This window comes from Papilio xuthus, unplaced genomic scaffold (assembly GCF_000836235.2).
Source record: "Papilio xuthus unplaced genomic scaffold, Pxut_1.1 DF828952.1, whole genome shotgun sequence".
Lineage (NCBI taxonomy): Eukaryota > Metazoa > Arthropoda > Insecta > Lepidoptera > Papilionidae > Papilio > Papilio xuthus.
In genome coordinates, this window is record NW_013529697.1 from 6,091,592 (window position 1) to 6,108,664 (window position 17,073).

Here is a 17,073-nt window from a genome sequence, read left to right on the forward strand (position 1 = left end):
TAGTAAAAGTACAATGAAGAGCGTCTGTGACTCAAGAGGTATGCTTTTGCCTTGTAATCTGCAAGTCCTGGATTCGAATCCTGCCTTGTACAAATGTTGTTTTTCGATTTACATATGTACGTTTATCCGACGTTTTTACGGCGGAAGAAAACATCATGATGCAACCTGTACATAACTGCGAAGAAATTCAAAGATACGTGTGCAGTCAACCAACCCACACCGGGCCAGCGTGCTTGACTATGGCCTAGTCACCCCTAACTTAGGGTAGGCCTAAATGGGGATACATATAGTGAGCTGATGATGATGACAATGAAAGGGAACCGGAAAATGTAGACAACAAATACATGTATTTAATAAAACAATAAGTTCAAGCTTTTCAGTATTGGTAATACCAACCTATAAAAAATGTAGACATACAAAGTAACATTTATATTTCTGAAGGAACAGGAGTATGGCATCTATAGTCATCCCTTATTTCGTGACTCGGCGGCCCCATTTCTGGTTCGTTGGGGTTATTTCTATGTAAATATTGCGCCAGCCACAGTATCGGCTCCGCTGGTCGCTCTCTAGCTAGTGCCGCGAGCCCTGGCCCCAATGTTGGCGCCAAATGTTTCTGTATGTAATCGTTTATTTGCATGTGCCGAAGTAAAGGCCCAACGATCACTGTAAATTGAAAGCCTCTTAAAATACAAACTAGTTCATAAATTTGTTTATAACCTTCAATAGTTTTAATTTATAAAATATTTTAGCGTTGAACTCTGTTTACAATATATACAAACTATTGGGAAAGAAGAAGTGTATCTCTCGCAAGGCTTCCGCGTGCTCCTTGCTGCCGTGGAGCGCGTTGAAGTAGTCGCCGTACTTTGTGCGGCGGCCGTAGCACGCGCGGAGACTGTCCGGCCAATATGCCTGCGCTTCCGCCACTCTATATCACAATAAAATATAAAATAATATCCTGATACTTACGGCCGGACTCGGAGATCTTTCACGATCACTTTAGCAGATTCTTAGACTGGATCTTTTATACTAAAACTACTAAATCTTCGCCCAGGGCGAGTCGATGAACGCCTCGTGTTCGTTCTAGCTTCAACATATTCCCTACCCTACAAGGCTTAATATTCCCATGTATAAAACATTGTATACCTAGCAGGTCCCATGAGGTTACGCCACTTCTGTATACAGTTACGCGCAGCGAGGACGAGCGCGACGATGGGCCCGCTTGACATCTGCGCCACGAGGTGCGGGAAGTGCTGTCGGCCGTAGTGCCCCCGGTACAACTCCGCCGCCTGCTCCGGCGTTAGACGTACTTCTCGTTTCTATATATAAACGTATTAAAGAATCAAACATCTTTTCAGAACATCGCATAGAACCACACATTTTTTGGTGAAGCGGAGCGTAAGGAATGTCTTACTTTTCCTTTAAGCCAAAGAAAAACATAGTTTTGTTAGTTTGTCTTGTTATACAAAATCACCTTTGGCAATGTAACTTATATTATGTCGTATAGGTATATATGAAATTAATCAATGTATAGGCTAAGAAAATAAAGGATGCAAACTAGTGAGGTCTAAAGGTAGACTAGAAATGGTTTTGTCGCCAATTTCCACGTCATCGTTAATAGAAACAACCTATTAGTGTCGTGCGCAGGGCTGTCACGTGCACCCCACTCCAAACGTCAAAAGGAATGTTTAATTATTTTTTTTGTATGGTATCCACAGATAACAGCAGTGACCGCTCGCAGAGAGATAGGGAGCTCGAGGATCTATCGTGTACCTAGGGTTGTATATTTTAATAGATTAATTATTTAAATAATTTTTTTTATATTATATGGCGTATGTTATTAGATTTTTTTGAATACTTCGACTTAACATGCATAATGACCTGCTACACGCATTAGTAACATATTTTGTCGCAAAGATTCTGTTCCTTATTTTACCACGTTACCCACCACTTCGTCAGAGTGGAAGAAGAAAAAATAACTTTAGCTACGACTGCAAAAATGAGCTACCTGTCAGTAAATGTCCCGTCAAAATTGGTCCAGCAGAATAGGAGAATATCATGAACAAACGCGAAGTTGCAGACAGACAGACAAAAAAACATTATAACAATTTTTGTTCAATAAAGAAATTCGGTAACAAAAAATAACTTTTAATTCTATCAAACAAGTGTCAACCCTATTAATATTTAAGCACGAGGGTTGTTTGTGACGCGTAATAACGAGCGTGCGCCCGCCGGCTCTGATATGAGTTTTGCATATAGTAACCCTTCGCCACCGTCCATTCGGTGCTCTTTGTGCTCCCTTTGAGGGTGCCCTGTCTATACCATGTAGCTCAGATTTAATGAATGCCGATTGATCTTTGCAATGTAATAACCTACGTCCTAAGAAATCTCAGACTTATAAAAACATGTGTTGATTATAAGTCTCGAACTTCGATAATGGTTATGCGTTTAGTACTTTTGCTGAAATATCTGTTTCGGTACTCACGTTAAGAAGTTGTAGTTAGAAATCTTCTAATTCATTTTGATAATATGGTATTTATCAAATAAAATTTACATTCTAAACCATTAATCTTATTACTTTAAAATTAAAAGAATTCAAATAAATTAATTGGACGGGACTTTGTATATTCAAATGAAAATAATAGCAAAACTCGACACTTTCATCTTTTTTGTAATTTTAATAAAAGAGGGGACGGTACGCCCCAAACCTCACCCTACCCTTCAGGGTGCAAAGGACTGAATGTACTAAAATTTATTCATTGTTTCAGCCGCCATTTTTCCGGCCTAAAGATGAATGCTAAGAAAAAATACAAAATTCCATTATAGTAAGAAACAAAGTTTTGAAATGTAATATTTTAAAATCTTTTAACTAATCTTATTAATTACAATAGGAAAACGTTTTTCTCAAGGTTCAACAAATTCAATAAGATGGTAACAAAAAAGTCTGTGTAATGATAACAAATAAAGGAAAGGTGTGTCTTTTAAAATCTAAATTGTTTAAATGTGCTTTTAAACTAGTAAAAATTAAATAATAAATATGTTTATGTTACACAAAAATTTTGGAATAAAAAGCGTAATGTTGCTTTTGCATTCTTTATCAAATTTAAACACACACTTAATATATAAATGTACTCACAGCCAGTATGGAGAATCCATGATTTTTAATGTGATTCTCAATAGCCTCGGTATCTTCATAGGCTTCTGGCTTAATGATGGCTAAGGTCCTCTCAGAATACGACTGGAACTCTTCGTCGGAGTCAGACGAGCCTACGGACATATTTAAATATTATTTATAAGCGTATTAATTTAAATTTTATTTCGTACGACGCTAAACGTCAATAAATATCGTTTAAAAACATAAAATCGATGACATTGTCGTGTTAAAACGCAACTCAATGAAAATTACTATAAAGTTTTAACATAAAAAGAACAAAGGAGGTATTTACGAATGCAAAAAATCTCTTATGATTATTTTAGTATGTTTTCGTATTACGCATTCATATCTTAAAAAGATCAATTAGTATCCCTTATAAACATTTTTATCTTTAAACTGAAATTAAAACATTTGCGAAATATTTTGCAGATTAGAAATCTTCATTACTAAGAGAAGAGAATCCATCGCAATCGGCGAGGTCATTATTCTGAGCTGTAGTGCGGATAAAGACTCATAATCAATACGAACAATCGCCGATTGCAGTCGGCATTGAGGAAAACTGGCACGCATTTTCCGACGCGGCCGAGCCACCCCGAGCGCGCGCGCTCCGTCGCGGGGGTGCAGGGGGCTGACGGGGGCACGGGGGTCCGGGGAGCGGGGCCGGGGCTAGGGGGAGGGGAGGCGCGCGCCGGCCCCAGTGCCCCCCGGACGCAGCGGTGGCGTGACGCCTCCCTGAGTGCACCCGCGGCATGCGTCGCTGACCGTCTCCCGCCACCCGACATCGCCGTACACATGGACAACTCCTGCCTTCTCGACCTCCTCATCAGGTGCTTCGCGATGACCGAGCCCGAGGACCTCAACTTCACCGCGTTCACCGACCTCTGCCGGCTGTGCTCGCTCAAGAGCGGCCCGAGGCTCCATATCTTCGATAAGGAGTCCGAGCAAAGGCAGATCCTTTTCAAACTTCGGACCTGTTTGCCCACTATGGTGAGTTGTATTTTATTTTTTGGAACATATTTACTTCAATTTAAGATATGGTGTATTAATTAAGTATGCAAATTATATATTAAGTTGGGTTCACATAGTATAAACAGAGTCTTTAAGAGCAGAGTGTAATGATATCACAAGCGAGTGTCGCGTCGAGTAGCCGTAGCGGCGTAGCGCGTGCGCTCTACGTGGCGCTACACGGCCCTACGAAGGCGGCCGACATCACCCGTGCTAATCAACTCACGATACCTGTTGAATAACTTTCAGATTTATGCTTAGCCTCTTATGGATCTAGAGCAAAAGAAAATGGCGCACCCGTTGAATAAAAAACGTTTGTGAATACGACTTTTAACTTTATGTTCATCCAAATGTTGTTCCAGTATGTTACAAAGAGAAGACGTTTGATTGTTTGTTTTATTATTATAAATAAACATACTTGAAAATATTGCACGGGTTATAAAATAACCTCTGCTAATAGCAAGCTCTTTTATCAATGATAATCAACAATTCTTTTGTTTATCGGGTATATTTTTAATTGAGACATGCTGAAACTAACAATAACATAAAACCTATTTTTATTTATCTGGTTGTCAATATCAAAACTCTACTGCGATCAATTGCGATTAACTAACAATTAACCGCAATTTTAATTCTCGTGTAGCGTAGACAGACTTCTGGCTATAAAGACAGAAGAAATAATAATAGTTGCAAAATTATATTTGTCAGTTGGTTATTTATATTTAAGTGATTGACTTAAAGTGTACATCTTCAGCAAGAGTTGACTAAACCATATTTAAGTGGATATGGCAATGTAACATTTCCAGATAGTCTAACTAGTGATAATGCGGTCCATCCAGCAGATCTCCAAGGACGACTTTCTGCCGAAGAAGATCTGCGAGCGGTGCGTGGGCCGGCTGGAGCAACTTTACGAGTGGAGACAAAGCTGCCTCGCTACAGACTCCGTGCTGAGGAATTATGCCGAGTCCATGCGCATTGTAACATCCACTATCAACTTTCAGGTAAATATTATTAACATTACTTAACCCCTTTTTCCATCAATCGGATCACCCGCCAACACTATTTCTTATTCAAACATTGCTCTACATAAAGCGTTTCCGCGCCAATAGTTGCTTAGTGACAAAAAGGATCTTAATAAGGTAATCCACTTTCTTTTGATAGGAAGAAGATTTCCTTTTTGTTTACCATTTGTAAGATTTTTTAGATTGTAAGTAGCGACAAAGCGGGAGTAGATAACGTCTATTACCGTAGTGGATAAATTTTTGATTTATTTATTGCGGTTGGCATTATACAGTCGCGGTCGACCTTTATTTAAAAAAAAATTAAAATGATGTCATGTCGATATACATAGAATAAGAACAAGAACATGAATATCATTGATTTTTAATTCGATGTTTAGTTAACTTATAGTTTTTCCTATCATTTTTGTATCATTATATTTTTTCACGTAAGCTAGGAATCTTATCAAATTTTATCTTTCAGTTAACTATCATATTACGGATTTATCCTTTTAAATTGATACATGTAATGCGATCAATTTATAGATAATAGAAAATAATGTCATTGATTAGATATATGTACAAAAACTTCCGTACGCATTATATATTCCTAAAGACCACTAAGAAAATAGAGAACATAACTGCCCTTTTACAATAAGCGATGTATAATCAATACACATTTGTTTAGGGCGTTGCCTACCTAAACTAAGACCTTTTATATTACTTTAATTTGATAAAGTAAAAAAATTAAGAAATTACGCTTCAATAACTCTTTAATTACATACAAATTATGATATTTTAACTTATTTCTAATTTGTTTATCTTATTCGCTCGTTGTAAAGATAAATGCAAGTAGTAACATAAGAGTTATTAACCTCTCAGAAATAGTAACATGACATTAAAAACAAAAAAAAAATAATATTAATTCTCATATCGATTATTCGCACACGATATTTTGAGATGATAAATTAAAAGATGAACAATGTATTATGGTGAATGTATTAACGAAACAAGGCGACAACGACGGTCCGCGGCCCTACCCTCTATCGATCCACACGCGCCTGTCTCGTATCGACTCAGTGTCCACCTCTCTTACGCACACGAATATGAATCTTAGCTCATAAAAAGTAAGGTCCAAAATATTTCATCATTATCCACATCTAGACAACACTTGAGTCAAACAATTTGGAACCTAATAAATAAGTAGAAAGGAGTCTTTATTAAGTGTACACGATCTCTAAAGTTCGCGGATAGCTGTATGAATTATCTACTTTAACACGATAGCCTTAAGGCCGGCAGACGAGCTCTGCGCAGAGAATATCGGTATTTTCGTACTGGCCACGCATGTTCCGATGTACTTTGGATTCTTTTTGTTTCGAGACTATCTATTATTCACGATTCATAAATCGATATAATGTACTTTGTTACTAACTGTGATAATACCAGTAGAGATAAAAATTAACGATGACATATTGGTTGTTAGCTCATCAGATAACTTTTTATTATTAAAGTCAACAGGGAAGTTATATAGTTGATATCGATGTAATATTGTTTGTAATTCGGATGTAAACGTTCAGTATAAAGAGGAAAGCAGCATAGCGAATGTCGCCCGCCAGGCAGGGAGGCGATAAGGCGATGAGGTGAGGTGGGCAGAGTTGCAAGTGCATTAACACGCATCGAATCCAAGGTCGGGGGCTCACCGTCACGGCCCGGGGGTGATGTTAACCCTGACCTAGCGCGGGGTGAAGGATATTCCTACTACTGCCTCCCCCACTGCCCCCCACTTCCCCCCGTCTACCCCCAGCCGCCCGCTCGCCCCGCCTGAACATCACTTGCACTGAAACGTTTGAAGCCTTCTCCACTCGTCACACCGACTGATGAATGCGCTAAATATAGCCTACGATGAGAGAAAAGCTGGTAGAGATAGTCTAGACCTCACACTGTTACCGTTCAAGTTAATTCCTCTAGCAATGAAAATATTTTTTGATTATTTGCGACCCGATCCGGCTTCTGTATATTTCTAACTACCATATTATTAATAGTATGTAACCTCGTTCTAATTGTTTTATAGTTTTGAATCATTTAAAAGCAACAATCAATGATTCAAAGTGTTGATGTTTCTATCCAAATACGTTGAATTCGTACTTTACGTATTAAATCGAACTAGAAAATCTTAGTTCTTTTATCGGAAAGCCATGTCCATGTACTATCTACATCAGTATAAGAGACTCTTCGGTTCGTTTGTCTGAACTTCCAAGTCTCTATGTTACAGTAATCAAAAAACAGTCTGTGTTCTTACTCCTTACTCAAACCACCCTCACCTGATGTCTACAGTAATCACAAAGTCGTTTCATCTTTACTTCACCTTTGAACCGTCTTTTTTGTCTTTGATTAGACCGACAGAGACTGTTTCGGTTTTTAGTTCTATAATGAAAGAAAGCGTAATATTGGTAAAACTTTTTGGAAGTGTATTTTGTATGTTCTGTATAAATAAAGAAAAAAAATATATAAAAAAACATCATTGGACTTCAAAGACATCGAATTAAGTAGATAAAAACATTTTAAAGTTTCCGTAGTTCCGTTTCCGTTTCCTGTTTCAATCAAAACTATGCAAGTCATTTCATAAACAAATTATCTAACAATAAATATTTAGTTTACGTAATTATAACAACTAATACAAAAAGAAATAAAATAAACATACTTGTATTGCAAAAACACATTTCGCATAAGTGAAAGCAAAATCACGCAAGTATTAAACATCGATGCAACGATAGATTTTGGAGTCGCGCCACACAGGCAGTCTTCCACTCAAAGGGCAGCCCTTACAAAGTGCGTTTGAAGTTCAGGTGCAATGTGAAGAGGAAAGTGCGATCGATGCACGACTCTCGCGGTCGGAGGCTGCACTCGGAACATAGGAAGCGCGGAGGGCGCCCGCCTTAACCTTCAAGACAATCATTTCCTTTACCACGAACTTTTTTTATAATATTCGAGTAGTAACGTGTGGTGTAAACTTTATTTCATGAAAAGTGGATTACTCTATTTAAGAAAAGTTGAAAATGAAATGAAAATATAAAAAAGTTGTGGAATGAGTAAGTAACTTTGTAAACTTTGTTTTTGCTTAAAGTAAATATATCTTTAATTACACATTTTAAATCATTATTTTCGTTTGTTAGTTTTTTCTATCTATTCTATTAGTTGATTCTCAAGTCGTCTTTTAGTTAAGAAAATTTATAGAATATTTAAAACATCAAAGAAATCATTATCGTTAAAATAGTATATCCCTTTTCGAAATACACGACATTATTATAACGCTAAAATTATAAAACCAAATCTAAGTTATCTAAATATGAAGTCATTTATGTTTTACCCTATTTTGCGTAACCCCAAAACTCCGCACGCAATCCCTAGTTTTGGAGCATTTACTTTTAATCAGTGTGATAAGCACGAATGGGCCCCTGCCTAGTCCTTATCAGAGCGAGGGGACGATAGTTTAAATTCAAACAAAGCGGCTGACGAATCGATAGCTAAGCAAAAATATTCATGGTAAGCTTATTTAAATTTTTGAAGTCTTTTATCTGATTATCAGATGGATGAAAGTCGTTGTTCTACGTATCCTCTACTAAAAGACTACATGGAGAAAGAGAACACCTTTACTTTTATAGTCCCGGATTTTTTATCTCGAGTAGTCAGTGATTTTATCTTTTTATATCAAATTATAATTTCTTTTTTATTCCTTATTCTATCTAGTGATATAGATTTGCGATCAACAATAAAACAAAGTGTGATAAAGAGATAATATATTACCTTTGTACCATGACTGGGCATATTCAATTATCTTAAAAAAATGCGAATTTTCGAAACGACATTACTACCTATTTTACTTTGCTATCTATTTTACATTCTTTAACCGGTAAACATTTTATAGATATAGGATAATAACTTGCAGGTTACATCCGACTCTTTCGTAAACGGTATGCGATTAAAATAAAATATTAGTTCATCTTAACAGCTATAAGATTTGTCGATCTTACATGAACATTCTAAGACCCTTTTTAAACAAAACGCCCGCAACACTGTTGCCAGATTCGCGAGGTTATTGAACCTTCCCTGTGTCGAATTTAGGCAATTAAGCATAGGGTGTTCTGACTACGTGTTACGGAATGAGAGCCGACGGAACTGGGGAGCCGGGTTCGCTCTGGGGTGAATGCACCGCGGGGGCGGCCACCCTTGCGCGACATTAGGGAGGCTCCGACCGCATAGAAGACACCCATTGAAGGCTGCTCCCCATGTTACGAGAATACGATCAAAAAAATAGTCAAATATAATGCAAATTTTCTTCAAAATGTTTACTTACTTAACTGTGAACGTTAAGATGAATAATCTGGGCTAAAATAAAAATGCAACTGATATTTTGATATCCCAAACTACTCTGAAACAAAGATACTGTTTATATTGATACAATAAATGAAATTCAAAAATACTAAAATATTTAGTCTAAAGATAATAATGGTCATCTGTGCAGCTAAAATAAAAAAATATGTTTTTTTATCAGGATGGTACCGTGAATATGGATAAGATGACAGAAGCGCAAAAGACCGCGTATTTAGAAGCCCATGTGGCAGTACAACAGCACATGGCGCAAGCTGCTGCTGCTGCACGACGTGAACAACAACAACAACAGCAGCAGCAGCAACAGCAGCAGCAGCAACAGCAACAGCAGCAACAGCAGCAACAACAACAGCAACAACAACAACAACAGCAACAGCAACAGCAACAACAGCAACAACAGCAACAACAGCAACAGCAACAACAGCAGCAACAGCAGCAACAACAACAACAGCAACAACAGCAGCAGCAGCAACAGCAACAGCAACAACAACAGCAACAGCAACAACAGCAGCAGCAACATCATCAACAGCAAAACAACGCTTCAACAAACACATCTCGCCATCATCAAGAAATGCAAGTATGTACCTTAATAGGATTTTCGATAATACCAACGAACAGTCAAATTTCAATTCCACATGAAAAAAACAAAATAATCTCACAAATTACATTTGTTAGGACCTTAAGTCGTTCCCTTCTTAAACAGTTATACGTAGTCTAATTTAAAAAAAAGGTGAATGACGAAAAAGTGACTGTGAGGTATTTTTCGATGCATTTAATTACAATGTAACCTAAATTAACAGAGAGGTCCATTATCTTAACACACAAGTTTATTATCTTCGGCAACTATTGACTTACCCATATTTCTGTATTTCGCAGCAGGCTCAAAATACTAGTAGTGCTCATCAAGGCCATCCATCGCCGCCTACGGTAACCTCCACCCAACACTACGCGAGCATGAACTCTCCCATCAAAGTACCAGTAGTGAGTTCCAGCACGGGAGGTCCGGACAGCACCTTTACTGTGCCCGATGATGTCGGCATGGGCTTCGAAGGCGGTGTCAGAGTGCTACAGAGTCTTGGCAACTGGTGGGTACTTGATTATATTGCCTTACGTCCTAGTCTTTTTTTACAAAGGTTATTAGAAAATGTAGCACAGTTATTAATCTTTACTTTATCGTTACCTACACAAAGTAAAGGTACAGATTTTAGTATGATTTCATGAATGTACCTAATTTGTTTTCACCAGGTCACCAGAAGTGACGAACACTATACCTAGGCCAAACCTAATACCGTTCACGGAACCATATGCAGAAGGCGGGTCCATGCACCCAGGAACGAGGCTGAAAGCCCTGCAGACGGGCACCGTGAGAAAACACCCTGCAATCAAACCTACCAGCTCTACTAATGAAGGTAAGGTTATGAAGCCGAAAATTGAGATAGTAGCCGACGTTTAGGCCACTACAGTTTAGCAGTTCTTCAAAGTGTATGGATATTTTTTACTTGATAATCTTCATTATATCGATAATTTTCAGGTAGCAAAGCATTCGAGTGTACAGTTTGTGGAAAAGGACTAGCTAGAAAAGACAAACTCACGATACATATGCGAATTCATACAGGTATTTTTTTAAATAATCTTTATTGTTGAGATTAATTTGTTATAGATTATTTAAGCAACAATACACTTATTGCTTTCAATTATAACTGGTTACAACTATGATCTTATGTTTAGGTGAAAAACCTTACGTATGCGAAGTATGCAACAAGGCATTCGCGCGACGAGACAAGTTAGTCCTGCACATGAATAAATTGAAGCACATAACGCCATCCAATATTGCCCCATTGGGTAAGCGTTCGATTTCGATACCACGTAAGTATTTGAAAAAGTGTAGAAAAGACAACTATTATGTATTCCTTATTCTTATCACTTGTTTTTTAGTTGTTATACTGTCCTCTTTCTTATCGATAGCCTGTTTCCAATACATAGATTAGTTAATCTAACTTATTATCTAAATTGCTAATTCCTTTAGTAAAACTAAAATAATAGTAGATATTCGTAAAATAACTGATGTATAATTTATATCACTACTAACAGTCGCCCGCGACTCCGTCCGCACAGAATTAAAAAAAAACATAATAAGTAGCCTAAGTGATCTTCCAGACTATGTTCTATATGTATGCCAAATTTCATCGAGATCTTTTCAGCCGTTTTGGAGATACCTCCAAAGAAACATCCATCTACACATTCGCATTTATAATATTAGTAAGATTCAATATTCAATTTATGCAGTAAAATATAACCGTTCTCCTCAGCTTTAAAATTAGATGACGTTAAACCTCAATTAACCAAACAAGAGGACACAAAGCCTAGTCAAGCAGAAATCGCGGCTGTAGCACAACAGCAACAACAACAGCAACAACACACGCACCAACAAGCGATCCAGGTCTGCCAGGTACCCGGGCACAACTTTACGGTAAATCTCAAAGAACATTCAACGCATGGTTGAAATAGATGTTGTGGTAGGAATATTTGGTCATGTTTTTTTTTTGTTAACTGTCTGCATGATGTCAATATGTCTATCATATACTTCTCTATAGAGAAATACATTAGTATTTGATTTTTTTATTTAATTCAGTTATGGAGACGACAGCAAAGGCATTATTATGGGAGAACCGTATCATTTTGCATGGACTAATTTGCTGGGTTTCTAAAATAAATGCGAAAGTACAAATTTACAAAAAATGTGCATGTTTATCTTCTAACTGTTGGTTTTAGTTAGTTTATGCAAAAATAAAGTATGTTCTATGTAACATAATACCCAAATTTTATAGTAAACTCCTTATATATTAAAATGAACAAACTTTGCCTTTAGATTCTTAATTTCATAGTGAATTATTCAAGCAATCCTTGCAGTAAATGACTATAAAAACGCTCTTTTTGATCTTAATTTATATATTTTATTTAAGGAAAGTGTGATAAAATATTGCATATCAAAATAAACTTCTTTCTGTAATAGAAGTCAAGAGCGTAATTTTCTTACAAAGCGTAATATTAATCGAAAATTTCAGAATACAAATCTGGTGCACACGAGTGCTGCGAGCGCCGCTGTGGCGGCGGCTACTGCGGGCATGGTGGTATCATGGTCATGCGAACTTTGCGGACGACTGTTCGCCACTAGAGACGAGTGGAGCGCACACGCCAAATCCCATCTGCCAGATACCAAACTCCTGCAGGATAAGATGCAGGCGCATCAAGTACGTAGCCAAATACCATTTGAAAAAACCTTCCAGTATGAGACCGCAAGAACTTAGAAACTAATGTCTTACTAACTAGAAATGCCCACAATGGTCATGGATTAATAAAGAAATTGCAGTTCTTCTTCAGTTTTATATGACTGTCCCGTCAGTTGGAGTTTATAACTCTAGAAGAACTGAAGTACTCTTTTCGATGAATTATTAAAATAAAAAAAAAATAAGTGTTGTCTTAAAAATTAATATTTTACTTACAGCAGCAGCAACAACAACAACAACAGCAACAACAAGAAAAAGTCCATTTAACGAATCAAGAGAAGCTGCAGTTGCTGCATCATCATAATCAAAATCAGCAGATACTGAATGGGCACGGGATAGCAACTGCTTCCGTGTCGACCGCCACTGTGGTAAACGAGGGCAGTGGCGGTGGCACGTACTTCACACACGGACACACACACTACGCCCCCGAAAGACAGCACACACATGCCCATCACCTCTGTCTTATGTGTAGACAGGAGTTTGCCGGCAAAGCGGAGTTCATGTTCCATGTGCGAGGTCACTTCGAGGGCAAAGTGAGCGACATCGCCGCGGCCGATGTATTGGCCCGTTCCCTCGTCGACAATTCCGGGCTGTGTACCTGAGCCGCGCCAACGTCCGTCAGTAATTACCAATCTGACGGCTGCAAGGCAGTGATACAGGACGACACGATCCTGTTGAAGTTTTGAGAGTTAAGTGATATTTATGAGGAGCTCATGAACTTATTGTCGAAGTAACCCTAAGTATTATACTGATAAGATTTCATTTTCATTAGACTTAGAGAAGATTGAATCCGTATTGACAAGAAAAGCTAGTATACCGCTATGAAAATCTATTGAAACTTTGATTTTTTATTATTTTACTTGATGCAGCTATTAAATTAATCCTATTAAAAGAATTCCTTAAATTAAATATACTAGGAACTCTTTGACTACATTCAACTATGACTGCCTATCATTTGCGACAAAATGAAATAGTCCGAAATATTTTATACAATAACACAAAAAATCCGTCCAACCATTAACACATCCTATCCACATTTTTCTGTGCGATTTTTTCTAATATATAATAACATCTTTTCTGCATAACGGATATCTTGACGCGTAGAGACGCGTGCGGAGGCATCTTAAAGGAGGAGGAAAATCATAAATATTACTAACCTTTTGAATAAAATAATTGTACAGTTCTGAGAAAAAATTGTGTCCGTTTATATAGATTTGTGTACATATGTAGTAACGCTAGTGATTTTTGTTAAATATATAAAACACAATAAGTCATAAATAAGATAAAATTAATTTGACAATTTGAATTTATTGCTATCTTTTGTAAGAAACTTTCAGTTTTCAATGTGATACTGATGCACTTAATTAAATTTTACGATTATATTTGTTTTAAATTTTATATGCGTTTTCCTTGTTTATCTGTAAAAATTGTTCTGTACGGCTAATCTTTGTTGTTATAAAATTGTACTTTACGGTATTATACTTTCGTTTTAACTTTCTTTGTTATAATTCTTTTATGTTTTTAGTACAGACCAGTGTTTTAAGAAAACATTTTTGTTTTGATATTATAACAAGAAATAAATTTGAATTCGTTAATTAACCTATTCTTGTTTCTGTCAAAAGTTATGTAATTTTGTAATTTGAGATTCAATTACGTATTCTTAACATGTAAATAATCTAAGCCATAAACGGATGAGTGTATCTAGTCATTTTATAATTTGTACATGAAACGTACAGTAATTTGTAAATAGTATTTTTGTATTAAGACAGCTACAAGCAAATGATAACATCTGATTAAATATTTGTAAGCAGTCAAAGCACAAGACAGTTTAAGAAACTAAAGAACAGTCGCATGCAATATATGTATTATATAATTATATAACATTTCGGAGTACTAAATATTAGTAATGCAAAATCATTCAACTATGTAAAGACATAGTGTAAATAGTTTATTTTAGTTTATTTAGCAATTTTATGTATTTAATGTTATAAATGTCAGTAGAGTACTTGACCAATTTTAGCGAGAACTTTGTCATTTTATTAGTACCTATCCCGTAATCGAGTTTTTTGTTTATGTTGGGTTTCCACAATCAAAAAAAATTAAGAAAATCATCCTGCCATCCCTCTCATTTATATTGAAAAAACAAAGACAGCAATATGTTTGTGTGACATGTTTTTATTTCTTCCTGTTATGAAGCAATCAAGTATCAGTGCCTGTGATCAGAAATATTGATCGTAATATCACAAGTAACTTTACTGCCAATGTTTATGAGTATCTGAAAATTATATAAATATAGAAATAAGTTAATCTAAATTCATCGCATTTCCAAACCCCTATATATAAAAAATGACTGCTCTTCTGTCTGTTCGTCTTTTGATTAAAATGAATAACAGTAGATTAATTTAATTATTTGTCATACATATGTATTATATAATTTACTTAATATATAATTTACTTTCTGTCATTGCATAAAGTATAGTACTATATAGTAATAGTCATATAATGACTTAAATGAAAATTGTAATTATTAAAGTGTAGTAAAGTACGTAGATAGATTTATACATAATCAAAGGCGATTAACACACAAACAACAATTTCTTGGATCGTATAAGTTTTGCAATGGTGTGGTTCGAATGATGATTCGATGTTACGAATTTTAAAAACATAAATTAACAATCACACAGTCTAATAATTTTAAATATTTGACTTAACGGCCATTCAACGGGGAAATGCCGCCAGCCTCTTGGGAACCCTACCGTGCGAACGCAGCGATTTGGGGTCGATTTTTTATATTATTTAGTTTTATTTTTAGTTTGGCTTAGTTTTAGTATATAGTTTATTTAATATAATATTAATTAATTCATTTGTTTTGTAATGGCTACTTATTTAGTAAGATTATATTTTAATGATTAAATGTCTAGTATTAGTTAAGAACATAATAGATTTCTTAACGATACGTTTTTATATTTACAAAGTTAATTATGAAATTAAAAGTTTTTATTTGTAAATCTTTCTTGGACATTTGAAACAACTCTAAAGAAACTGTTATTATGTAGTTATTTTAGTAACATCGAATCAACTTTCTGGTGATTAGTCGTAAGATGCAGTACATTGACCTCATCTAGTTAATGCATATAAAAACATGACTAAAGTACCTATAAAAACTTCCAAATTTATTTAATTTTAAAGTTTTGCTTAATAAAAACACATTTTGATCTATGTTTTCTTAATAATTAGAGGGATAACGGTATGTTTTATACAGGGATTTTGGTCTCAGAAAACCCAACAAGAACAAATTTAATTACAGATTCTTCTTCTTGTCGTCTTTTTTGCCTTTTATGAAATCCTGGTAGAGCGTTATTGAATTTTCTATTTGTTTTCAAAAAAAGTGTAATAAAAAAATACATGACATAACGACTTTGCTTCAGTATATAACTAGATGAGGACGTTGTATGGCAAACATTTGCCCATTTTGGCAAATCAGAGCACGATTGAAGTTACAAATTCGAGTAGGTTAGGGCAAGTACGAGTAGTGCGTAGAGCACAATAGGTGGGACATTTCTGCAATATTAGTAGCTCATTGTAAGTAGTTTATGTTAATTTAAAATAAATAATATCAAGCATGCTATTTTCTTAATTAAATAATATAAATAAACAAGAATAACAAAGCAGTCAGACTGAAGTAATTATTGCATGTTCTTGATTGAAAATTTATAATATTTGCACGGAAATTCTTGTGTTATAATTTAAGCTAGGAATTTGGTATAGTATAGTAATTACTACACAATACACTTAAGTAATTAATATTTATAAAATCCAAAATATAAATATCTCTATAAGTAAAATGTCTTTGTATAAATTGAGCAATAATCAATGAGATGCCTTTATAATTTTCTCTAATCTATTTTTTTTTCGTGATAAATAAAAATCAATTGTAAATAATTACTCTTAAGTAATTGTATTAGGATAAACAGTGATTTAAAAATTAGATTTTTAATTTAATATAATAAAAAAAAAACAAATATTTATTAGTCGAAATTGGCTTTCGAATTGATCTCAGAAATCTAGTCTAGATTCTAGTCGTAAGAAGATACGCGTTATCTTCTTCTAGTATTATGTAAGTTAAGATTTAAATTTAATTATAAAAATAAAACTGCCATGTTTAAAAGTATTGTACAGTACGAAAGAAAGAACAAGTTTACATTGCGGGTTTTCAGTATTCAGTCTTTCTCTGTCTGAGAAT

The 17,073-nt window shown here is 35.5% G+C and overlaps 2 protein-coding genes across 2 annotated transcripts; one reads left to right on the forward strand and one right to left on the reverse strand.

Moving 5' to 3' along the window:
• Positions 1 to 357: 357 nt before the first annotated feature.
• LOC106124856 (nucleoside diphosphate kinase homolog 5) lies at positions 358 to 3,369 on the reverse strand. Its single transcript, XM_013321860.1, has 4 exons — positions 3,134 to 3,369; positions 1,144 to 1,316; positions 780 to 925; positions 358 to 663 (listed from the first exon to the last, which is right to left on the reverse strand). Exons 1-4 carry the CDS (start codon positions 3,272 to 3,274, stop codon positions 428 to 430), a joined length of 696 nt encoding a protein of 231 aa, XP_013177314.1. The 5' UTR covers positions 3,275 to 3,369; the 3' UTR covers positions 358 to 427.
• A 507-nt stretch (positions 3,370 to 3,876) lies between these two features.
• Positions 3,877 to 14,045, forward strand: LOC106124755 (zinc finger protein 585B). The gene is given in 12 exon segments (XM_013321714.1): positions 3,877 to 4,138; positions 4,996 to 5,157; positions 9,707 to 9,840; positions 9,872 to 9,917; positions 9,920 to 9,993; positions 10,497 to 10,628; positions 10,789 to 10,952; positions 11,075 to 11,158; positions 11,272 to 11,409; positions 11,853 to 12,013; positions 12,609 to 12,794; positions 13,049 to 14,045. Coding segments are annotated over 12 exon segments (1,860 nt in total). The 5' UTR covers positions 3,877 to 3,943; the 3' UTR covers positions 13,433 to 14,045.
• Positions 14,046 to 17,073: the final 3,028 nt, after the last annotated feature.

Bases quoted from the DNA above. Each gene is read 5' to 3' on its own strand.
- LOC106124856 (XM_013321860.1), bottom strand. From the start codon at position 3,274: ATGTCCGTAGGCTCGTCTGACTCCGACGAAGAGTTCCAGTCGTATTCT. The intron at 1,317-3,133 runs GTGAGTACATTT...GTTTATATATAG, and splicing joins ATGGATTCTCCATACTGGCT to AAACGAGAAGTACGTCTAAC. The intron at 926-1,143 runs GTATACAATGTT...ATTGTGATATAG, and splicing joins AACCTCATGGGACCTGCTAG to AGTGGCGGAAGCGCAGGCAT.